This window comes from Lagenorhynchus albirostris, chromosome 1 (genome assembly GCF_949774975.1).
Source record: "Lagenorhynchus albirostris chromosome 1, mLagAlb1.1, whole genome shotgun sequence".
NCBI classification, from domain to species: Eukaryota; Metazoa; Chordata; class Mammalia; order Artiodactyla; family Delphinidae; genus Lagenorhynchus; species Lagenorhynchus albirostris.
The window spans coordinates 160,348,479-160,373,217 of record NC_083095.1 but is presented as its reverse complement, the minus strand read 5'-3'; the positions used below and the strand labels follow the sequence as shown (position 1 = coordinate 160,373,217).

General features: G+C 52.4%; 1 protein-coding gene across 1 annotated transcript in view; it reads right to left on the bottom strand.

Annotated features, from left to right (window-relative positions):
• CEMIP (cell migration inducing hyaluronidase 1) overlaps positions 1-24,739 on the bottom strand; it is a 162,417-nt gene that overhangs the window by 10,536 nt on the left and 127,142 nt on the right. The window contains exons 14-24 of the mRNA XM_060157354.1: positions 20,315-20,520; positions 19,474-19,543; positions 18,354-18,482; positions 16,287-16,372; positions 15,006-15,137; positions 12,011-12,046; positions 11,776-11,931; positions 8,595-8,775; positions 7,006-7,221; positions 3,609-3,820; positions 2,455-2,640 (exon numbers count right to left, since the gene is read on the bottom strand). Of these exons, the coding sequence (XP_060013337.1) occupies positions 2,455-2,640; positions 3,609-3,820; positions 7,006-7,221; positions 8,595-8,775; positions 11,776-11,931; positions 12,011-12,046; positions 15,006-15,137; positions 16,287-16,372; positions 18,354-18,482; positions 19,474-19,543; positions 20,315-20,520 (1,610 nt within the window). The remainder of the gene's footprint in view (positions 1-2,454; positions 2,641-3,608; positions 3,821-7,005; positions 7,222-8,594; positions 8,776-11,775; positions 11,932-12,010; positions 12,047-15,005; positions 15,138-16,286; positions 16,373-18,353; positions 18,483-19,473; positions 19,544-20,314; positions 20,521-24,739) is intronic.

Sequence of the window (24,739 nt, the reverse complement as noted above, 5' to 3'; positions counted from 1 at the left end):
GACCATCTAGCTCCCGCTCCTTATTTTCCAGACAGCAGCTGCCCTCTCTAATCCTCACCTTCGACATGGATGTGTCCTAGTCAGCTGGACTGGGAAGCCCTGGCGTCAGTAAGCCTGGGCTCAGATCCTGGCTGTGGCCAGGTAGTATTTCAGAGCAGCCCTACTGATGGCCGTGCACCTGAATACTACACTTATGTATAGTTTAGCAATACCTCGCTTAGGTGGCATCTGGCAAACTCCAGGACACAGATGAAATCACCCGAGTGGTTTTTTTTTTAACCTCGAAGGATTTACAGAGGTGACTCAGGGTGTGAAATATATTTCACACTTCGGGACCCCTTCACTTGTAGCCTACTTACTTTTTATTTTACCCCCAATTGTAACAAGCTGCTTATCAAGTGTCCTAGGCCATAGCAGAATAGAAGGTAGCCATTGAAAGCAGGTGCTCTGAATGTGAGTAAGAAAGAGCAACACATCTGTAAGGCAGAAAGATCATGAAAACAGCCCAAGAATTCACAAAGCCCAAGACTCTGGGCTCTTGCACAGGCAACAGACATCCCGTAACCCAGCCCACAGTCCCTAAGGCTACCATTGAATTAAAGCGCAGCGTAATAATCAATAGGTATGATTAACTAAGCTACCAACAAAACGGTTGAATTAAGCAGCAAAATCTGCTTAAAGGGGAAAAATCGCAAATTTTTAAATGTGTTGATCAAAAAGGTTCAACTTGTTCAGTGGCCGTTTCCGTTTGAAAAATTCACACCTTTGCAACATCCCAATTCTCACGATCCTAGCGATAAAGAAATCATGCACAGGTGGTGCTATGAAGACTTTCACCTTATTACCACTTTTAAAATCATAATATTGATCGTTTCTGCTGTTGTATGAAGGATATTTAATTCCCCCTCTGGTTTTCACATGGAAGGGTTTTTCTAAACACTCCTGGCCCCGGCCCATCCCCTCACTGATGTCTTCCCCAGGGAAGTGGAGTGACTCGTGTGGTTGCTGGATGGGGGTACATAGGTCAGCCCGTAGAGAGGCGGACTCCGGTCTGCTCCCCCTGCACCCTAAGTTTTGGGAGTTGGGCTCTGAGTGGGGAGGACCCCGGTTGCTCAGGGCTGCCTGGGACTGGGTAGGTGCACTCGGGGACAGCATTGGGAAGATCTGTTCCCCAGCAGCTCCATCATCAGTAGGACAGACAGTTCCTTCCTCACCTGCTGTCGTGCCTGCTCCACCACTGGCTTAGAACTAACGTGGGAAAAGGGGTGCTGCTTGCTGCTTCCCCAACCCCAACATTATTCTTTTTTTATTTTATTTTTTTTGCGGTACGCGGGCCTCTCATTGCTGTGGCCTCTCCCGTTGCGGAGCACAGGCTCCGGACGCGCAGGCTCAGCGGCCATGGCTCACGGGCCCAGCCTCTCCGCGGCGTGTGGGATCCTCCCGGACCGGGGCACAAACCCGTGTCCCCTGCATCGGCAGGCGGACTCTCAACCACTGCGCCACCAGGAAGCCCCCCAACATTTTTACTTACGCTTCTGACTTTCAAATTTGAATTTTCCTTTAATCAAACCGATAAAGCCCTACCTTTATAGATATGTCTAAGCATCTTCTATCTGTCTCATTACCCTTGATTTCACTACAAGAATGGAAAAAATGGCCATAAAACAGTCCTTTACCCTTAGTCCCCGGAGGGCTGGCTAGCGACAGCTTCACCGCTTTGGAGACGTGCTGGCATTCTGCAGATGTCAGAATACTCTCTTTTCAGGGGAGGCGACCAAATCGCTCACTGTCTCCGGGGACAGTACTCTGCCCCCATTAGATCCCTGCTGAATAGAACCTAGTGCAGTTCAGCAAAAGGGGGAGGATTTTGGTTACAGATAGGTGTGAGCTCAAAACTAGCCGCGCCAAGTTTGTGCGGTGTCCCTGGAGCAAGGCATTCTTATTTATCCTGTACCTTCTTTGACCATCTCTAATTTTTTTTTTTTTTTGGCCGCACTGCGCGGCACGCGGGATCTTAGTTCCCCAACCAGGGCTCAAACCTGTGCCCCCTGCAGTGGAAGCGGGGAGTCTCAACCACTGGGCCGCCGGGGAAGTCCCTGCCCATCCCTAAATTAGGGATACTATCATCTGCTCCGACTGAGTTGTATGGAATTGAGGTCCTGTACCACATTTTCTCAGTTCTAAGATTCACTGCTTTCACTTTTTTTCCCCCTGAAACAGGTATATTCACTACAATCCATGTGTATATTAATAGAGCGCTTACTTTACTCCCAAAGCGTCACAGCTTTAAAAATGTCACTGGTGGATGACACAAGCTGTCTGAGAATAGAAGTGCCTAGGAAAGGATCCTATGTTCACCGGCACCCACGGCACGGCAGGTCTGAGGATTATTGGAAAGGCCGGGGGACAGCATGAGAATGACCACTTTCCTGCAGCCAGGAGGGGGGTCCTCACCCAGAGTCGTCGTCCCAGTAATAGTGGCTCTTGCCAGGGTAGCTCTGCTCCACTTTGTCCATCTGCAACGTCCTCACGAAGATGCCCGTCTTGGACGTTTGCTTCAGCAGGCGATTGTGAACATCCGAGAGGATAGAAAAGGTGGTGCCCCGGGGGTAGCAGAGCCCCACTCGAATCCAGTCGCCCCTAGAATCGGAAGTGCAGTCAGGTTACAAGCGAGGATGTCCAGGCCACAGGGCCTCCCCGTGTGCCTTGGCCAGAGACCAAAGCGTTCTCCACCAAACGGCGCTTCCACTTTTCAGTGGGAACTTTTGAAAGAAGGCTTTGCTGTTGGTAATGACTGCGTCACAAAGCGTTCAAGGAGAGAGGGAGAAACGGTGACTGCAGTGAATGAGAGGGGGCGGTGGGGCGTCCCCAGGGCCTGCATTGGGTGCTCTATGTGGATCGTTGGCTGGGGGAAAGAAAAATGAACGTTCTTTCAATAGGGCTGGAGTGAAAGAGCCAGGATCTGTAAGACCTGGATTCAGCCCCTTCCCGGTCCAGCCTGACTGTGGGGCCCATTTCAGCTCTTTGGGTATCATTTTCTGCAACTGATAAATGTCCGTCTCACGGGACTACTGTGACAAGTTAATGACGTGCATAGAAAATACATGAACGTAAATACATGAAGCTCTCTCCAGATGCCCTCAGCTTAATCGCTCTACCTCGCAGAGCCTTGTTCCCGCCCCCTTCCCCCCCATAAAACGGTAACAAGAGCCACCAGGGGTTTTTGACCGAGTACTGAGCCCTTCGTAAAGCCAGGTCCTGGGTGAAACGCCTGCCAGACACTGTCCCACTCGATCCCCATTGCAGCTCTGCAGAGTGAGACTATCCCCATCTCCTAGATGAAGGAACTAAGGTTCCCAGGGGTGAGACGCCCTGCCCGGCGTCACCCACGCCCAGAACGGGGGCTCAGCCCGGGTCTTCTGATTCTTAACCACCTAGTGATGTCACGTCTAGATCCATCCTCGTGCAGGGATGACGTGGGCGAGCCTGAGGGTCTGTGAGCGGGAAGCCCGGGGCTTTGCAACGAGGCACCGTTATCACTGCTGCTTTGAGCTCAGCCAGAACAGCTGTCCCCATGTCACACTGCTCCTGGCCAGGCACCCACTCACTTGTTGAAGTTGATGAGCCAGATGGTGAGCTCGGCAGGGGCCGTCTGGTCCCAGTGGATGGTGTAGCCCTTCCGCAGGGTGATGACGGGCTGGTACTGCTGGTAGTGGGTGCTCCTGGTCAGAGCGCCCTCCAGGTAGAGAGGGTGGCTGGGGAAGTCATTCTTGATGATCTTCATTCGCAGATTACTGGTCTTGTAGGCCTGAATGTACATCTTTTAAAGCCCAGAGAGGAAACACACAATGAGGCAATGACAAGGGATTATTCCAAGAGCATCTGGTTAGCATCTGACTACAGACTGCACTTGCAAAAGGACTTTCTCTTCACAGAGCCCTTTTTAGAAAGCTTGAATGAAAGAAGGCCAAATAAGGGCGCATCCCTTTCTGCTGGTGAATGCAGCCTGAGCCGTACTGTGCAATCCAGCTAACGCTTTCTGTACATCTTCAAAAAAAGTGTAGAGGAGAGAGCAGTGGCAACTTGAGGGGAGTCTGCTTAACAGTCAGCGAATTTTGGAAAAGGAGGGGTATCAGGAAAGAGGAGGAAGGGAGAGAGTTTTATGACACTTCTGCTACAAATGCAACTCCCATTTAACCGGCTGCTGTCCTGTCTGTATTTGAGAAAGAGCCTGATGTGTTGCCTACTTCTCCCTCTGATTCTCAGTGTCTGGCCCGTGTGGCCAGTCCATGTGGCTATCAGTGCACATCGGGGGAATGAATGGCATCTCATTTCAGAGACAAATATGAAAGCAAGACTGTCAGCCACTGAGTCCAAGGGACAAAACAAAAGAGCCTGGATGATTTGGGCCACCCTTGGTTTAAAAGACTGTGTCCTGATAGAGAACAGACCTGTGGTTGCCAAGGGGAAGGGAGGGAGGGAGAGGGATGGACTGGGAGTTTGGGGTTGGCAGACGCAAACTATTATATTTAGAATAAATAAACAACAAGGTCCTACTGTATAGCACGGGGAACTATAGTCAATATCCTGGGATAAACCATAATGGAAAAGAATATAAAAAAAAAGAATGTCTGTATGTGTATAACTGAGTCACTTTGCTGTACAGCAGAGATTGGCACAGCATTGGAAATCAACTCTACTTCAATAAAACATTCGTTAAAATAAATAAAACACTGTGTCCTGTTTTAGGACCTGTCCCATTTCATCGGGTGACATCCCCGTAGCTGTGGCCAGGAGAGACCATCGCATCAAGATGCAATAATGTTGTGCCTTTGGAAAGAAGGGGTTATCTTCCCCTCTAGTTGTTTCACATATAAAATGGGAAGAGAAACTTCAACCCTGCCCTAGTATGGCGGTGTCATGGGTATAAGAATTTAAAGGTATAGTAAAGCCTTTTGTAAGCTGCAAAGTGGAGGGAGGAGATTATTAATAATATTTCACCAGTAGCCAGGTATGGTATCCTGCAAGCTCTAACTAACAATCAGCCCTTTTCGGCAGAAAATAAGCGATGTATCAGAAAGAAAGGGTGGGAGGGAAGCTCAGGATCAAGGCTCCACATGGGATGTCTCGCCCTCGAATCAGGGATGCTATAAGGCCCGCAGTGTGTCTGCAAGCCTTAAGGGTTTGGTCAGCCTTTAGTTATTCAGGTCATGACCCCAATCTGTCCGCTCCTTCTGACTCTACTTCCCTTCTTATCTGCCCTAGACCATCAGGTCAACCACTCGCTCCCGTAGCATCAAATCCCTTGCCCTGCCCACCCGTGCAGCAGATGCCTCGGCCTGGATCATTCCACGGGTCCGCCTCCTCTGCAGGGCTCTGGAGCAGGGCTGAGAAAGTCCTGCAGCCAGGAGGAACAGTGCCCCTTCCATGCTCCGTGTACAGTCTCCACTGGGTTTGCAGCACCACCTGACACTCCTTCCGCACGCCTCTGTCAGCATCTTCCAGTCTCCACGGTACCTCTTCCCAACCTGATCACTCTCTGCGGGCCACCCAGCTCAGGCCCACTCTCACTGCATGACCTCCCCTTCTACTGCGGAAAGAAATACCCTGGACCTCCCTGCCCCGGGCCCCTGCCTTCCTCTGTGCCCCCCTCCTGCTACCGATCCCTCCCGCCTCCACTGGCACCCGCTCCCAGCACGGCCCCGCCTCCAGGGGCCCACCTTGCCCCCCATGGCCCTTCCCCTTCACTGGCACTAGCCCCCTGCCCCGTCCCTCCCCAGACCCGAAATCACTTTTAGCTCTTTTCTCTTTCTGGGGGGGGCCGTGCCTTGGGGCTTGTGGGATTTCAGTTCCCTGAGGGATCGAACCCAGGTCCCCTGCAGTGAAAGCATGGAGTCTCGACCACTGGACCACCAGGGAAGTCCACCTTTCTCTCTTTGCTAATGCCCGGGATGCTGATGCCTACAGCGGTGAGAGGAATGCCTGCCCGCGGGACGGTTGTGAGGATTCCCCATTCCTACGTTTTCCTGCCCCTTCAGGGGTCGCTGGGCTCATGCGCTTCCCTCCTGATCTGACAGCTCTTCGTTTCCTCGGGGGCTCTCTCCCCTTGCTCATCTAGTCCTCAGCTCTCCTTCCACATGACACCAGTGACAATACTACAGTAACTCATATTTTCACATTCCAGGCACTGACTCAGCCTGCTGTCCCATGTGGCCACTGGGCACTGCAAATGTGGCCGGTGTGGCGGAGGACCCAAACTTTCAATCTCATTTTAATTAACTTAAATTTCCAACCAAAAGTGGGGTAAAATAGTTTTCCAGCTAAATAGTTAAACATAGCTTTATTGTTTTGGTAGGACTAGCTTTTACTTTAATTGTAGAAAATTCGAATCCAAACTGAGTGGGCTATAAGTATAAAATATGCAGGGAGTTTCAAAGACTTAGAACAGGAAAAACATATGAATGTAAGGTGCCTCATTAATGATTTTTTTATACTGATTACATGTTGAGATGATAGTATTTTGAATATATTGAGTTTAACAAAGTATATTATTAAAATAGATTTCAGCCATTTCTTTTGCCTTTTCCACGTGGCTACTAGAACATTTAAGATCACCCGGACGGCTTGCACTGCATTTCTGGTGAAGAGGGCTGGTAAAGCACTCTATGTGCTCATTAAAAGGGTTCAACTATTATCCCGATTTTACAGATGAGGAACTTGACACTCCAAGAGTTTAGGTAACTTGCCCAAGGTCACACAGTTACTAGGTGCCAAAGTCTGACTTCTTTTTCTAAGCATTCTGCTTACAAAGTGTTTTCACTTGGACTTTTTGAAAATCCTACTGGGTTACCAGAAAAAAATAAAAAGAAAGAAAGAAGAATGAAGAAGAAACCTATGTCCCTTTGTGGCCTGGCACAGAGGCAGGCATGCAGTAGGCTCTCACTCAATGCTTGTCCCGTGAGCGAGTGACTGGTGACACTGAGGGCGTGCGCCCTGCGTCCCCACCTGTGCGTAGCGCCCGCTGCAGATGGTGCCTCTCCAGTCCGGAACGTTGATGCAGTCTGGGTGCCGGACCAGCCAGTTGTCGTCCTTGGTGAGGTAGGACCCAGGGTACTCGGACACGGAGCCATCCACGTCATGGAACACCGACGTCTTGTCCCCGTCCATATCCAGCTGGTTGAACCAAGGCCCAGGCTCTCCGAAGAACACTCTGGAAGTAATCTAAACACAGCCCAGGAATGTGAGGCTGGACCAGAAGGTGAAGGGAAGCAGCAGCTGTCGTCAGGCCAGGGCGAAGTTTCCGATTTCCAGACGTTACAAACCAGCCAAACCAAAGATGCTCTGGGGCAGCACAGGAAAGCGCATGGCTGACCTCTCGGATGGAGCCAGAGAAACAGCCAGACGTTCGCTGGGCCTCAGCTCTCAGACCCAGCACGTTATTCTGGCCTCTGCTCACTGGAGGGTTGGCTGCTGTGTGTGACCCTGGAGAGAGCTCTAATACGTGGCTCAAAGCACTGCAGGGATGGGGAGGCAGGCACAGGAGTGTGTGCGTGTGAGAGTGTGTGTGTGCGTGCGTGAGTGGGTGTGAGTGTGAGTGAATGTATGTACGTGTGTGTGCGTGTGTGTGCGCACGCATGTGTGCGTGAGTGGGTGTGAGTGAATGTGTGTGTGTGAGTGTGTGTACGTGGAGAGGGAATGAGGCTGAGTGGCAGTGAATGTATGAGAAAGTACATATACATGTATAATAAACGCACACACACACGTCGCATGGATATGCGGGAGAGAGAACGTGTGTGAGAGTGTGCGGCATGTTTCAGGAAGTCAGTCTTTCAACATGAGCCCTTGGAGATTTCCAAGACTGACCTCTTTCAGGCCCTCGGTGGCCTGAGTAAGGAAATTCAGTAACTTGAGTTTCACATCTTTTCGCTCAGGCTGCCAGGAACTGGGCAGACAGGCAGAGGGCAGGAGCAGAGGGCTGGAGGAGGAATGGAGGTCTGGGCAAGCTGTAACCCAGAGAAAAGGCACAGGAGCCCCAGACCTGCCTCGTCTCAAAGCGCAGCCCTTTGTCCTGACCTCCTCACCCCCGGCTCCTAACTTGTTGGCTGCCTAGGGCTAGGAGGGCCCTGTTTATGTTCCACTCTCCGGGAGAAATTAAACAGAGCATCTTCAGCAACGATTCCTTTGGGAATTGCTGGGGTTTTTTGTTTTTTTTTCTTTTTTTTTTTTTTAGATGAATGGTGCTAACTGAAGTGGCCCGGTCACCAGACTCGGTAGGTTGAACCCAAGAGCCTTGGAGGACCAGAGCCTCAGAACCTTGAGGGCAGTGGAAAGTTCCTTCTGAGGCTTGGGTGGGTTCTGAGCAGGGTGAGGGCAAGGGGGCATTTACCCAGACTTGACCTGTGGGGCAAACTACACTTGTACTTTTCCAGTTTGGATGCAGACAGACCTGGGACGTGGCCCAGCCTGCTTGGAGAAGAATGTTCAACCCCTGCGGTGGTGGCAACGGCTCAAACTCCAGGCCCCGCAGGGACTTGTGAATCACCGCCCAAGGTCTGGGTTTGCCGGGAGCTCACCCTGGTGCCTCGAGGACTCACCGGGACGTCCTCAAAGGCAATGCCGGTTACGTTGTTATGGGGGCAGCTCTGCCAGGCATTGTTCAGGCGGAAGGCCAGGGCGCTGGTGTGCCGGCCCTCCAGGGCTGCAAACTTGCGGAAAGTGCAGTTCTGGATGTTGATGGGGCCGTCGTAGAACTGAATTCCTCGGATCGGGAAATTCCTATGGAGTTAAGCAAGCCAGATGTCAGGCTGATTGCCATGCTGTGCCGCAACACTGTTTATACCCTCCGAGGTGGATGGTAAGAGACCTTCTGGGTAAACCATTCCTGATTCCCATCCCCCAAACTCCCCCTCTAACAGAACATTATTGAGGCATTAATTAATTCACTGAGAGAGCATTTATGGACACAGTAAATGTCAATAAATGATTACTGGATGAATTATTAGATGGATGGATGGATGGATGGAGAGATGGATGTCTAGCTGCTGGCTTGGCGTTTGAGAGACGGTCCTCTATACAAACATTTCCCCAGGGCTTCCCTAGTGGCGCAGTGGTTGAGAGTCCGCCTGCCGACGCAGGGGACACGGGTTCGTGCCCTGGTCCGGGGAAGATCCCACATGCCGCGGAGCGGCTGGGCCCGTGAGCCATGGCCGCTGAGCCTGCGCGTCCGGAGCTTGTGCTCCGCAACGGGAGAGGCCACAACAGTGAGAGGCCTGCGTACCGCAAAAAAACCAAAAAACAAACATTTCCCCACATATTCCCATCCTATGAAGAGGCATTGGATAAATAAATATTACCGGAGAGAGCCAGTATCATGTCCCTTGGGAGAGTAGAGCCATTACTCATTATCGCCTTGGTCTCAGTTGCTATAACAATTTAATTAGCTTAAGACCCAGATGAGCTTTCTCTCTGTGAGTAAGCCTTTCGATGGGCAGTACGCTGGGTTTGGGAAACTAGGGAGAGGAAGGACACAGAATGGAAGGTGATAATGAAACGGAAAAATAGCTGCAGGGTGATGTTTCAAGCATCCCTAGAAGGGAGGGCAGGCCCCCTTGGGAGGGCAAGACTGTGAACTGCCAGGGGACCCCTAGAAGGGCCTGATACCCCAGAGGCAGGGAAAGAGGGAGGAAGAGGCAAAAGGCCTGGAGCTGGAGCTATAGGAGGGGCTGGAGGAGAACTGGGGACTTGGAAATTCTGCCTTCGGCCCAGCAAGGGGGCAGGGTGCTCGAGATGCCTCTCTCCTTTGCCACGGACTCCTGAGCAGGGCGTGGGAAACAAGGGCCTAGGAGGGGCTGGCTGGGCCGATCCTTTTGGGGCCTGGCCCCAAAGCTAGGCTTGCTCATTCTTCAAGCCCAATGTTTACGCTTTTACTGGTATCTCTACTTCTGGGTCAGGGCCTTCTCCTTCCATGGTGAACATAAAGAAGAAAGGGCAGAAAGAGGGACAAGAAAGCAGAAAAGGGCAATCTATGGGGAGAAGTCACATTCCAGCTGGTCCCTACTTCAGCGCTGAGCTCCCCTCACCAGATACGGTTCCCTGAGGAAGGGCCTGGTGGCACCAGTCTCGGCAATGTCCCTGCAGCACACGGTGTGCCAAGGGCTTCTGGTATTTCTGTATTTTTTTTTTTTTTTTTTTTTTTTTTTTTTTTGCGGTACGCAGGCCTCTCACTGCTGTGGCCTCTCCCGTTGAGGAGCACAGGCTCCGGACGCGCAGGCTCAGCGGCCGTGGCTCACAGGCCCAGCCGCTCCGCGGCATGTGGGATCTTCCCGGACCGGGGCACGAACCCGTGTCCCCCGCATCTGCAGGCGGACTCTCAACCACTGCGCCACCAGGGAAGCCCTGTATTTTTATATTTGTAATTGATGAATGTTGTCGCCTTGAAGCCTGGCTCTCACGGAGTGGCGCCATGCATTTTTCCATTTAAGGTATCTTAGGGACAGCCCGTTCTCACTGGCTCTATATTTAAACTGTGTGCTTACTCTACCCTTGGACCCCGACCCAGGCCCATACGGGATGAATCCCTCACGATCAGGACCGTGGGGTCCTGGGCTCCTGCTTACAAATGCAGTTTGAGGGACCTGCCTAAGTCTGACAAAGCTGTCAGGCCTCCATAAACAAACCCACCTCTGGAAGTCGTCAGAACGTTCTGGCCCTGGGGAGGCTGGTAACCCTCAGCAAAGAAACCCAAATATGCAAACCCAGCGTTGCTCATAAAAATGATCTGAAGGGACGGCTACACCACTCAGGCTAGACAGGAACAAGGGCTTCTGGGTCACTCATGCCAAAGGAGACTGTGGTTCTCTCTGCAAACTCTTTTCAAAGATACCCATCCCACGAGGGCTGGGAGTTCAGGCCTATGTCCTACCTGTAGAGGCAGGAAGGACATATTCCTAGAGAAAGAGGGAAAAGCTCAGAGGGGCAGAAAGGGCTCATCTTAGCCCACTGCTGCTTGTGGCTCTCTGGCTTGAATTCCTGTCTGAACAGAAACACCATCAGAAGGAGAGACTTCCTCACCACAGACCCAAGCTGCAGCTTTCCGAGGAATTAACCAAGTCCCTTTGCTCCGTTGGTGCGTCCGCTCTCCAAGTCACCCCCTCCCTCTCCAACCACCTGCTTATCATCCAGCAGCAGAGAGCCTGTGACCCTCCAGGACAGGCATGCTCTTCTGCTGTTTAACAGACCTGACTGCTAGAAAACTCTTGCCTGCACAAAACCAATTCTAACCCTAACACAGAGTGAGTTTCATCCTGTATGCGCACAGCAGCCCTGAGAATGTGTGACAGCATCTCCCGGGCTGTTCCCCCACGTCTGGTCCCAGCCTCTGGTTGAAGATCCCAATCTGTGTGTGGCTATCACCCTGCCACCATCAGAGGTGGATGAGATGCTCCGAGTGGGGGTGCTGTCCGAGGAGAGAGGAAGCCATGGTCGCCCATCCTGGACACTAAATTCCCGTTAACGTAGCTCAGAACAACGTTTTATGTTTTGACAGCTGTGTCTCCCTGTTGACTCATATTCGACACAGTTTTTTTGACTTCTCTGATTCTAGATTTCACCCCCCTGCTGGTTAATCTCCATTGTTTCAGTGATTTCTCTGACCAGTAGAGGACAGAGGAATTCATAGTCCACAGGTAGAAATCACATCCTAGCATCTTTCCTTCCACTGCTGTCGTTTAGGTTAAGCCACGCAGAACAAAGAAGCTGCCGTGCTTGCAAACCTACTGGCCTATGGGGAGGGTCCTTCCGCTGTGGTCCAAGCCACCTGGGCCCCAGATCCTGTTGTCCATCATCTCTGTCCCCACGTTGCCACTCTCGCCAACAAACAAGCTGTTCTTGACCTCCTGCTTGGAGCCGTCGTCATACGGGAAGGTCCCACCACTGTAGAGAGAAGATGTCCGGAATGAGACGTCCAGAGACAGCAACCCACAGGGTGCCAAGGGCAATGACTGGCTCTTACCTGGCCAGGGTCAGGCCAATGCCATTGTCAGCAAACCTGGGGACAAGAGCAGACAGTCAGTGAAGTCGTGGAGGGAAGGACTCCTCCCCGCCCTGGTGTCACACCGTGGACCCTGTGTAGGGGAGGGGTCTTTGCATAAGCACGGGGTTTGCTGAGGGAGCAGGCTTACACGTTCTGCGTAATGGGATCGCCTAGATCCCCACCCACACAGTGTCTGACTCCAAAGAGAAAAGAGTGAACGCAGGGGCTCTCAGCGTTTGGTGCAACGTGCATTAGCAGCGTTCAGACTGGACTCCATGGGCCTCCCTCTCCAGCCCACCCCCACCTGTGATTCCAGGGCTCAGTGGGATACTGGACCAAAGGGACGTGGAAGGTCTTGCTACCCTCAGGACCAGCCCGCCCTGGGTAACGGTGGGGGTACATGGATGCAGTTCCACTGCCCGTAGCCATCCTCATTACTGTTTCAGCCACAGCAGGAAGGACCCTGATAGCTGATTTCTAACTTTCCCAGAAGTCAGGCGGACGTTGGCCCTGAGAAGTAAGTCTGCAATTACGCTGCAGCGATCTCATCAGCTCCCTTTTGCCGTTGTCCATTTTGCGGGCCAGGAGGAGCACATTTCTGGAGGAAGTCTGGCTGTGAGTGATAAGGGGTCCCACAGAATCTGAGCCGAGCCTTGGGTCTGCGCTGCCGTGGACCGTGGGTCCAGATATGACGGCTGCCTTCACCTCCTTTGTCCCAGGGGTGAACATCCCCTCCAAGTGCCACTCTCTGCTTCCTAAACTCCGGTGGCTTCCTAGCGTCCAGAAACCTAAGCCCAATCCTTGCCCTCATGCTTCAGGCCCAAGTGAATGTACTTTCCCTCTGCTCCAGGGAGGGTCCCGGCCGCCTGAAGTCTCCCTAGTTCCCGGTTTGCTTCTGCGCGCCCTGTTCCCCGTCCTCCGGGACGCGTGCACTTCTCCCTGTCTGAAGCCCATCCAGTTCAAATTCACCGTTCAAGGCCCACCTTCCAGGGCCCTGTAGTTCTCTCCCAGGACTCCCTGATTTTTGTTTCCCAGGCCCTTCATGGTTTTTCCTTACCACCGCTGTCCCCCAGTGCTCTGCCCAAGGTCCTCTTATTCTGCACTGTGCCCCTGGGGACGGCATGAGGACTCACAGCCTCCACCCCTACCAGTCTGCTGGTGACTCTAAAATCAGCCGCCCTTCCCCCCTGCACTTCCAGACTTTGGTGTATTTCCACGGGGGTATCTCAAAAGCATCTCAAACTTAACACACATAAAGCAAAACAGTTACCGTCCACCCAAGCCTGTTCACTCTCCCGAAGCGCATTTTCACCTAAGTTCTCACTGTAACTCCTTCTCCTCTGGACCACTGCCGTATTATTAGTTGTCCCTCCCACTTCTAGGAGTGCCTCCACCCACGGCGTGGTTTGCTGGAGCGACCTTCCTAAGAAATGGACACCATGGCCAAAGGCTCAAAGCTTCTCAAGGGATCCCCATCTTCTGTCAGCCCCTGGCTGTGCCCACTCACGGGATGACAACCTCTGCACCAGCCAGATTCTGGGCTACCTTGGAAGGAGGCTGGGGAAGGGTTAGAAGATCCAGCCCCGCTGGCAGGGGAGTGCTTCACAATTTGTCTTTCGGCCGCAAGTCTGGCATCCACTCCCCTACGGGGACCTGAACTTCCAGCAATCTAGACATTCATTGGAGGCAGAACACCGCAGAGAAGTTTAGCTTTGACCCCCATCTGTTTCCTCTTTCATTCACCTCTTGCATAATTTCTCTCTCAAGTGTCCTTGGGCCTCTATTCTAGGGATGAGCAGCTCTTCTCATTGACTAGCGTCTTGGGTTGCGGGAAAGTTCTTCCTGCTACTGAGTGGAAATCAGCCCAGATCTGCAACTTCTGCTCTCTAGAGCCAATCAGAGCAAGCCTGCCTCCCGTCTGATACCCTAAATGCCCTTCAGAAGCCCAGAAGAGGCTCTCTTCTTCCCTTTCCCCTCTCCCCAAAACTCTCAAAATCCTCTTCTATCCCTTCCTCTCTTCTCTGACCCCACAAAAAACCCCGCCCCGGTTTCTCTGCCAGCGACGTTCCCTTTCCATCCCTGTGTGTGTCTGGCTCTCTCTGGGGTCCATCCATGGGTCAGTGTCTGTCTTGCCCAGGCCTCTGCTTTTCTGAGAAGACTTTACATGTGTGAGCGTGTGCGTGTGTGTGTAATCTGTTTCTCTCCTCACACACTCTCACTTCCTCTTGCTCCTTTCACAAGCAAGTCTCCCTTCACTTCTCCTTTAACTGGTCATGATAAAATGGAGAAATACACTTATTTCCCATGTAGAGTTTCTGATTCCTATTTTTTAACAGTAAAGGGAGTTGAGGAGAATATTTCATGCTACTCCTTTAGAGGAAGTCCCAACTCAGCTGCCGGTCCCTCCAGCTCTTGTCCAGTGTGGGCCGTGGCTCTCCATGGGGACCTTATATCAGAACTCGGGGTTCCTTGTCTTTTTCCTTTGCGCCTTGGAGTCTGATGTGCTGGTATTTGAAGTCCCAGTTCAACTATTCACCTTTCGGAAAATTCATTCAACTGAGCCTCACTGTCTAAGATGGAGATGAGAATTTATATCTCCAAGAAACATGGTAAGAAATAAATGCAACCAAGGATCCAGCACACAGTAGGTGCCTAGAAAGTGCCGGTTTCCTTCCTCCTTCCTTCCTTCCTTTCGCTGACTGGTTATATGACAAGTTACGTGACTTACAGCCAAGCCCAGTGACTATTTGGGGGCAAGTCATGCCCCACAGCCCTTGGCACGGTGGGCTGAAGCCACATGCTGCTTCTAGGGGGTTCTCTGGGTCACTGCCCGCTGCCATTCCATGCTTCTGCCTGGGTGGGCGACCAGAAGGTCAAACATCGGTATGTCTGGATTCCTCTCTCTGTCTTGCTCGTGTCTGTCCCCTGCCCAGGGGAGGAGTATCGTCCCACGCTGTGCCAACGCCACACTCACCGGCAGCTGTCCAGCCACACGTCCCCGCCACGCAGCCAGGCCCCATGGTCCTGGTTCTTGTAGGCAGTGAAGTGCTTGATGATGGCCGGCTCCCGGGGCTTCAGCGGGTCGGCGTCCTGGTGGGGGCTGTATCTGGAACACAGCATGGGGAGGCACAGGTGGCCGTGTTGAGGGGGCCCCTGAACTGACTGCCTTCTGGGCAGCGAGTTTCTCTCTGCTTATGGTGCCTGGAAGACTCGGCCTAAACAGCAACCGACTCACACCCCCTGGGCTCTGCAGGGAACTTCCTGAGCTTGGTGCGGAAATCAGAGGTCTTTTCCCCAGGGTCCAGCCCCATGCATCCTACAGACATGTCACTGCTCTTGTTATCATCACCACTGGGGAACCCCGCCTCCCCAAGGAAGGGTCAAATCACAGAAGGAAGTTCAGACAGCTAGTCCCAAGCCTGGCATGTAATGCAGCCCTGTGGCCGGGAAGGGGAGTCTGAGGTGCCCAGCTCTCTATTCCCCTGGGGGTAACCTTGACCTGGTGCCTTTCCTGGGCTTCTACATCTTAGCCACCAAATGGAGCACTGAGCCTGGGTGCTCCTGATGTCTTCCATGTCATGTCTTCCACGGACATGATCATGTCATTGGTGTTACCCACTTTTTTTTTTTTTTTTTCTTTGCGGTACGCAGGCCTCTCACTGCTGCGGCCTCTCCCGTTGCGGAGCACAGGCTCCGGACGCGCAGGCTCAGCAGCCATGGCTCACGGGCCCAGCCACTCCGCGGCATGTGGGATCTTTGCAGTCCGGGGCACGAACCCGCGTCCCCTGCATCGGCAGGCGGACTCTCAACCACTGCGCCACCGGGGAAGTCCCCGGTGTTACCCACTTTTGACAGAGACCAAGCACTTGGTCTCCTTAAAGGGTCCTGATTTTCCTAACTACCTTGAGGTTTTGACAGCATCTCTTAAAAGCAGCTCCTGGCCTTGGGCTGAGCTCCAGATGTACTTATAGGTACAACCTGAATGTTCCTATTAAATCGATAGCGAAATTCCTCCCTTCTTTTCTCTTCACCTTTTTATCCTGGTCCAACCTGCTGGGGCCCTGGCCAGTCCTGTCAACTTATCAAAAAGCAGGTATTGGATTTTGCTGATGTTTTTAGAAACCTCTCGGAATTTTTTTCCCTTCAGCTGGTGAAGCCTCAGCCCTGACTCAGATTTGGCCCTGCTCGATGTTCACCATGGTACCCCCAGCAACGAGCTCCATGCGCAGCGCATAGAACGTGCCCATAGAATTACCTGGCGGAGATAATGGAGAGGAAGGGCCGCTTGTCCTTGGCAGAGGCCTGGGTAGTTTTGACTCCGTTGTCTATGATCATGCCAGCCTGGGGAGAGGGGACATTCAGGGACACATGAGCTCGGACAGCAGATTGCAGGCATCTTCTCACACCCAGCCTCACTGCGTACTCTTGAATGCTCCAGTGAAACCAGCTTCCCTCTCAGGACGCATTAATAGAAGTAGGGGGTCTGCAACGAGGGAGGTGAAGAACCTGCATTGCTCTGCATTGCTCAAGTCAAATCTGGAATAAGGTGTCCTCTTAGAGGTGAGATGAGGATCCTGAGGTTTAGAGGGGTTAAGTATCTTGTCCAAGGCCACACAGCGAAGTCCATGCCCCACACTCACACTGCCTTGGGCAGTTATAAGCCCAGGCCCCAAATTGAGGATGACAGATATGATTTCTTGGGAAATGTGTCTGCAGTGATGCAAAGAAGATGCCGAACCTAAGTCCCGTCTTTACCTTGGGGCAGGGGTCTGGGAGCCTTCCCCAGTCTTGTCTTGGCTGTCGCCTGACCCAAGGAAAGAACCTCGCTTTCTTATTTGGCTCCAAAGGTGTCCACTTTGTCAGCCATGGGTGAGTGGGAGTGAGGCTGCCCAGTGAGGCCCCGTTCAGTCCGCCTTCAGGGCTGGATTCCCTTGGCCTCCTAGGGAGGCTTGGACTCCTTCTTTACAGAACTGGAGGACACTGGCTATTGTGATCTTCAACTGACTCCTAATTAAGCAGTGGTGATGGGAGTCAAGAGAAGCGGGACTTGATTCCCGGTTGTTCTCTCGTGAGCTAGGACCTTGGGTAAATCCCTTCACCTCTCGGGCCTCAGTTGCAGTCTGTGTAAGATGGGATGATAACACTGAATTCCTGCTGTGAGGACCAAATAAGAGAAACCACGTGAAGAGTCTGGGAGCAGGACCCTCACACGGTGGCACGGAGTCAGGGCTCACCAGGTGTGAACACCACGCGCGGGGCTCCTCCTTGGCTCAGAACCCATCTGGAATCCAGGCAGCGGAATCCGTCCGGCTCGAGGATCCTCTTTGCTCCTTTCCCACCCTGCCACCCCCGAGGGCCCCTCCCTCCATCTGTGGCCAGGAGTCCTTGCCTAGTTCCCTGTTGGAAACCATCCTCCCTCACGTGTTCCTCCCCTTTCCAACCTCTCCAAACATCCGGGTACTGCGTGGCCTACCTGCGGCTCATAAGAAGGCTTCTCAACGAAGGGATCTCGACAAGGAGTACCGCCCCCTGCTTCCCACAGCCCCCAGAGCCTCTGCACCTGCTCCGTATGGAGACGGCTCTCCCAGGCACACCCCACCTCCTAGCTGTATACACAGGTCTATTCTGAGATCACTTCTCATCTTCATGGGCTTCTCCCTAGTTGAGTCTCTTTGGTTTCGACCCTGAATGCATCCATTCTCCTCTAGGACCCTCTGTTTCTTCATCTGTACCACTAGGGAGCGGCCCAGAAGAACAGCCTTGACATTCGGGCCTCTACCTGCACACTGCCCCTGCGTCCCCAAGACCACCTCTGTCCCCAGCACGGCATCTCTGGTCTCAGCCTTGCTTCCCAGCTCCATTCCCACGTGCCCATGACTCTGGTCTGTCTGGATGCTGTCCTCAACTGGGGGCCCTTGACACACCCGAGAGCCCAGTCCCTTTCCCCAGCACCTCGCTTGGTGCTGGACACACAGAACTACTGATGAGCAAACGAAGATGACAGAAATGTCTGTTTTCCACCTGCCTCCCTAGCACTGCATGGATGGAGGACCCGCTTCCCAGAAAAAAAAAGCGACCAGAGGAGAGGATGCTAATGCTACCTTCATCTTCCTGCAGAACCAGGTCCTGACCTTCCCTAGCTCACAGATCAGGCCTGGCTTTTCGGAGTCACCACCGCTCCCATCCCCAAGTGAACTGCGAAATCGAACTCAGGGGCCCAGCTCCGGGCTGCCAGGAGGAGCTGTGGCTCTTCCGGCTCTAACCATGCGCAGGCCTGGGAAGAAGGACCAGTGGGCAGGCGGGGAGGCCCGGAAGGACTTACCCGGTAGTTGGAGTGTGCTCGGTTGTTAAGGAACTTTCCCAGTGGGATGTGCTCTGAATAACCTGGGGAGTACATTCCGGCCGAGGGGCCCGTCGGTACGTGGTGAAAAATGAACCAAAATCCAGTTTCCTGGTGGAGGAGGACATGGGGGAAAAAGCCACAGAATTCAGCACCAGGGAGCTTCTTGTTGGGGTGACGGGATGGCCCAAACTAGGGGTGGGCCTAGCGCTATCACCCAAATGGCCCCAACGCCCATTCCCAGACACACCCGCGGGAAACAGCGAGAAGTTTGAGGCGAATATATTTTGGGGGGTGGGCGTCCATCCTGACTGTTAAAACCCTTCTGTGGTCCTACTGTATCTGTGGTCCTACTGTATCAGCCATGGGTGCCAAATGGCTGGATTTCAGAGTCACTGCCGGGGTTAATCTCCCCCTCCTGACACATAATGGGAGGATTGCCTGAGTGTCCTTGGCTTTACCCTTTTATTCTGCAGATATGGAAGCTGAGGCCCAGAGACGGCACCTGACCTGCTCCCCAGGAAGGTAAGCAGCATGAAGGGGTGGGTAAGGGCAGGGCTGTGTAGACAGAATACCATGTTTGTATCCTGTGCATGTCCCTGCCTAACTTTCCTCCCCACCATAGTACAAACCTCATAGGGTTGACACAAGAATTAAATTATTGGAGCTTATGGGACATCCCTGGAAGTCCAGGGGTTAAGACTCCACGCTCCCAAAGCAGGGGCACAGGTTCAATCCCTGGATGGGGAACTAAGATCCCGCATGCTGCGTGGCATGGCCAAAAATAAATAGATAAAAGTAAATGAGCTTGTGCACACACCACACACAAAAAATAAAGTGTGAAATATATAATTTAAAAATTTGAGCTTAGAACACAGATGTGCCAGGCATCTAATAAGGCTACTGATTACTCATTAGCTACGATCACCAGTGTGACGAAAGGCCAGAGTCCATCTGCCTCCCAAGCTGGCTCTCCCCTCTTCACGCTAAGCCTGACTGCACGGATACCTAGACTGGGGGCTCAGGGCACACATCTTTCAGGGTTGGCCCCGGCCGTCTCCTCTCCTCCAGCCCCACCCGAAAAAGGGATGTTTCTGCTCACCTCGGATCCCGCAGCAGCACAGTTTATGAGGTTGTTGTTGGGATTGGCCATCCAGAAGGTGGACACAGCACTGTGGGCGGGGGGCAGAGATTGAATGGCGTCAGACAGAGGGCTACTGGCTCCCACCTTGCTGCCTGGGGCGGAGGGGTGGCCCATGTCAGGGACTCTAACGTTGCTTTGATGAGCCTCTTATCAGTGATTTGAGATGCCCTTGATTTGCTCATCTGAAACCCAGTTTTCTCATTAAACTGGGGTGCATGTATGCCTTTAACACGTTCAGAATTTGCATGGGGCATGGCTCTTGAAGGTATAAGCACGTTTATGGGTTAAATCTGAGATGGACCCTAGAAGAAATATAAGTCAGGAGAACCTAGAAAAATGGCTGTCTCTGAGGGAGAGGCCCTGCACTCAGAAGGTTGACTGGACGGGAAGCTCTCCCTCTCTTGCTCTCTCTCTCTCTCTCTCTCTGTCTCTGACTCTCTCATGTCAAGAAACAGACCAGCGCAGCTGGTGCCCACGTGTACACGCTGTGGGCTCCGAGGTGGCAGCCCGCTTCCTCTCCTCAAAGGAGCACCGTGTGGCCTCAGGGAAAGCCCGAGGATGAGAACCGTGGTTCTCTTTGGCCAAAAACGATGGCTGTGAGGCACACTGAGAAGGGAGAAGTCGAAAACACACTCCTGCCCTCTGTCTGAGCAGCTGAGAGCCTTGGGTGGTCAAGGGCTGTGAGGTCTAAGCCGCTCGGGAACCCAAGAGTGAGAAGTCAGATGCTGGGCTGGGAAGTCGTGTGAGCCCGTGCACACAGGCCCGGCGCGGGGCAGGGCAGGGAAAGGGAGGTGCTTACTTGCAGTCCTGCCTGGGCTTGGGGATGTACCCCGGGTAGGAGTCTTCTGTGATCATCTTGCACATCTTGCTGTCACGGTCGGAGGGGAGGAGGGTTCCAGACTTGACAAGGAGGCCGAGGCAGTGCTCAAAGGTGTTGCGTTCCTCTGGCCCATCTTCCGTGAAGAAGCAGTGGCCCAAAGAATTATAGCCCACGACGTCCTTGACCTACAGGGGTCAAGACAGAGCGACAGTTCGCCCAGCGCCATTACTCATGTGCTCATTCAGCCACTCAACAAACGTCAAACAACCTAAGCCAGGCACCGGGCTCTGAGAGGGGATCTGGGGGTTTGGAGATGGACCTGACGTGGGTACGACAGAGCCGTGACTTTGAAGTCCTTTCCAGCTGGAGGTGTTGCAACTGAGCCTTCATGGGGTGGGGAGGAGAACAAACTGCTAGAGGTGGGCCTGACTGGAGACCGGGGACGAGGCCTTGGGAGCCTAATCTGGTGAGGACACGGTGAGTACACTGCTCACGAGGACTTCATGTGGAGGTCCCACCAGAAAGGGGGGTAGGGAGAGCTCCGTCTGAGCCAGGCCAGGGGGGCTTCTTAGTAAGGCTGGTTCCTCACTGTGCCCTCTCCCGTGGAGGCCAGCCAGCTTTGAAGCCTGCAACCACAACGAGCCACACTTGTAGAAAACCAGAAAATGCTGCAAACTCCAGCTCTTCACTATTCTTCTTGGAATCACAGTCAGTGGGCCGAGTGGAGAAACCACTTGAAGGCATGGAGAGATGCGGAGTACGGCCTTAGCTGTGCCCACAAGCATCACAGGCTCTCAGACAAGTCTGCCAATCTCTCGCCAACACACTTTCCCCACCACACAATGGAGGAGTCCAAGTCCAGGATCTCCGAGGCCCCTTCCGGGTCTGAATGTCTATGAACTCATCAATCTGAGAACGAGAAGGTGGGTAGAGGGCCTCTGGCCTGAGCCCTAGCTCCCTTTCTCAAGCAGGGCTCTGTTCACGAGCAACCCTGACAAACGGGCATCGTGCTTCACTTGAACACCCCATAGGTGAGATGCACGCTACCGCCCAAGGTGCCCTGTCCACAGCGGGGCATGAGGATGGTGAGAAACACCATCTGAGATCTTCCATCCTCATGCCCACCCCCGGGGTCCTGACTGCCCAGTGACGTCACCCAACCAGGGAAGCTGCTGCTCCCCTATGACGCCATTCTACCCACACCTAGTAAGTACCCACTGCTGCACCAGGCCCTGAGAAATTCACACATCATCCCCAAACAACTCCCCTGTCGGCACTGGTACCATTTCGAGGGGCGTCCTGTACATCGTAGGAAGTTTAGCAACATCCCTCGTCCCCTACCCACTAGATGCCAGCAGGACCTTCTCAGCTGTGACAACCAAAAACGTCTCCAGGCGTTCATGGCCAAGTATTCCATTGGGGAAGGGAGGTGAAAAAATTGTCCCTGAGAAGCACTAATCGAGGTAAACACCCCGATTCCCTCCAGAGCCTTTTCTATGGCAAATCTTACCTAAACCCCAACTCCCAGGCAGACGTGCTCTAGAAGCATCCAGAACTAGGACCCTTTATGTCCCAGCACTGGCCTGGGCTCTTATATCTTTTAATCTTGCTGAAATCCTACATAATCCTGTACTAATTTTTTTCAGAGATGAGGAAAATGAGACTCAGAAAGGTTGAGTGATTTGCCCAAGGTCACAAAACCCACATGTGCAAAGCCAGGGTTGGAACCCCAGTTTTCTTTTTTTTTTTTTTTTTTTTTTTGCGGTACACGGGCCTCTCACTGTTGTGGCCTCTCCCGTTGCAGAGCACAGGCTCCGGACACGCAGGCTCAGCGGCCATGGCTCACGGGCCCAGCCGCTCCGCGGCATGTGGGATCCTCCCGGACTGGGGCACGACGCCGCGTCCCCTGCATCGGCAGGCGGACTCTCAACCACTGTGCCACCAGGGAAGCCCCCTGGAACCCCAGTTTTCTGACTGTGCCCATTCACTCATGAGGACGGAGCACAGGCACAACTGCCCTATTCCAGGCAAGCTCTTCGTTTTCGCAAACGAGGATCGCTTCCTTAATCTTTGGTAATAGGCAAGGGCGTGATCTTGAATGCTACTCAGTGCACCAATAAGCAATTTAGTCAATACCAAGGTCATGCAATGGGACTGCTTCCTTTCCTCCTAGTGAGCTAGGAAAGTTTGTTGCAAATCGCCTGGAAAGACAAGCATGGGAGGAACAGGCAAGAAAAACGTGGGCTGCTCGTGCTGGCAGGGACATCGAGAGCAAGTTCAATGCCTTCACGTTACAGAGGAGGACACTCAGGCCCAGAGGAGGGACATGGAACAGTGTTCAGACCCGGGCCCGTAGCTCCTTTTAAATCCTAGGCACCCAGGTGCCCGCCGTCTGGATCACACTTTGGGTGTCCTCTTTGAATGCAAGTGAATAATGAATTGGGTACATTCTTATTCTAACAAATGCCTGAATAAGAAATTCCCTCCAGGCCCCTTGAGGTGTGCTCTGGAGAGAAAAACCCTTTCGGAAAGGAATAAAAATAACTACTGTTTACTGTGAAATGTTTTACATATATTATCTCATTTAATCCTTATCGAAGCTACTATTCCCTTTCTACTGATAGCACCGAGACTTAGAAAGCTGCCCGAGCCACTTCTCTTGCAAGGACGGATTGAGACTTGCTTCTCCATCTGTCTGATCCAAAACCTGTGTCCTAATCAATTCTCAACAGCACCAGAAAAGAAACCTCCCATCTGTGTTGCATTTCTTGCTTCTCATTAGTAGTGGGGTGAGGTGGCATATAGAGTCCAGAGAGAAGCATGATAAGGTCGAAGAAAGCCCTGGGCTGGGAGTAGAAGACGCAAGTTCAAGTTTGGTTTCATCACAAACTTGTGGTGTCATTTGCCTGAGTGTCCTTAGGGGGACTTCTGAAATCCCTTCCAGCTCTGACACTGTACGATTGTTCTTCCTTAGAACATTTCCCAGAATTAGATACTTAAACTGTGACATAGCTTGAGATGGACAGACAGAGATGACAGATAGATAGGTAGATAGTACGTAGCTGGATAAACAGACACATACGTATGGACTTACGGGTGCTCACTGAATCCCCTCGCATGCTATCCAGAAGCAGTGTGTAAGCTCCCTGCCATTCTTTTGCACAAACTGTATTTTCCCTTTGTCCTTCTGGACATATTCCCTTATGACTGACAATCATGAAAACGATTCCTGAGAGCTGTTTTAAGTCTTCAGCTGTTGTTAGGTGGAGTCTAGGCATGACATTGTGAAGGATGAAACTCCCCAGCTCTCAGGAACTGCTTCAATTAGGGTGACCATTTAGTTTATTGTCTGAACCAGGACATTATCGAGAGGGAAAGGGGGTACCGTTAGTCATTCATCTGGGATAGCAGGCGTAAAATGGAACTGTTCTTTGCAAATCAGGGCATAGAGTCACCCCAAGTGATGACTTCCCCCTGAAACCTGTACACAGTACGAACAAGAAATTACTGTTTAAAACAAATACACACAGAAATGAACTGTATGTCTGATTCTGCCTTCTAGGGTGGGTATGATATAATTCATCTTAGTGAGAAACCTGGCTACAAACAGGATCCTATTAAAAGAAAGACTGTAATTTCTGAGCTTCTGCTGTTTACTTTTCTTTTCTATTTTTCTTTTCTTTTTTTTTTCTTGAGCTGCTAAAGCAAAGAGCCTTGGAGTAGGTGGTAATTTGCTTTGCAGGGTGTGTTAATGAGTTTCTGAATATGCAAATAGAAGCTGGGAAAGGAAACGGAGAACCCAATCACTCTGCCTAATAAGGAGAAGAATGTGTTTTTTGTTGTTGTTTTGCCCCGCTGTGTGGCATGTGGGATCTTAGTTCCCCAACCAGGGATCTAACGCATGCGCAGAGTCCTAGTCACTGGACTGCCAGGGAAGTCCCTAGAATGAGTTTTTAAGGCGGCCCAGGAGCAGTGGGGGAGGGAAGGAAGGACCCCGCAGCCAGGTGGAGGGGAGGGGAGGGGAGGGTTTAAGAAGAGGGACCTGTTTCTCCATTTCCAGTTGATTTCTGTGCTGACCTGTGATGCACCCCTACCTCCTTCCCATCTTTTTCCCACTCTGCCAGCGGAAGCCCTGGCCAGTGAAACTTTGTGGGGAAACAAGCCCAGGAGCCTGGGTTCCTCATTTGGGCTCAGGAGGGAAGGAGAGATGAGAGCAGCTCATGGAGCAAGAAATGAGTGAGACCGAATTCAAGAAACTGGAAAAAGGGGAAACCAGGGAAAACAGAAGCCTCGCCCACAATCCCCAGAGCTCTGAGACTGGGCCAGAGGGCACTGAGTTTCCCACCAAAGAGGTAAAGGAGCTCCACTCCTCTTTAGTGGAAAGCCAAAGGGAAGGTGTCTCCC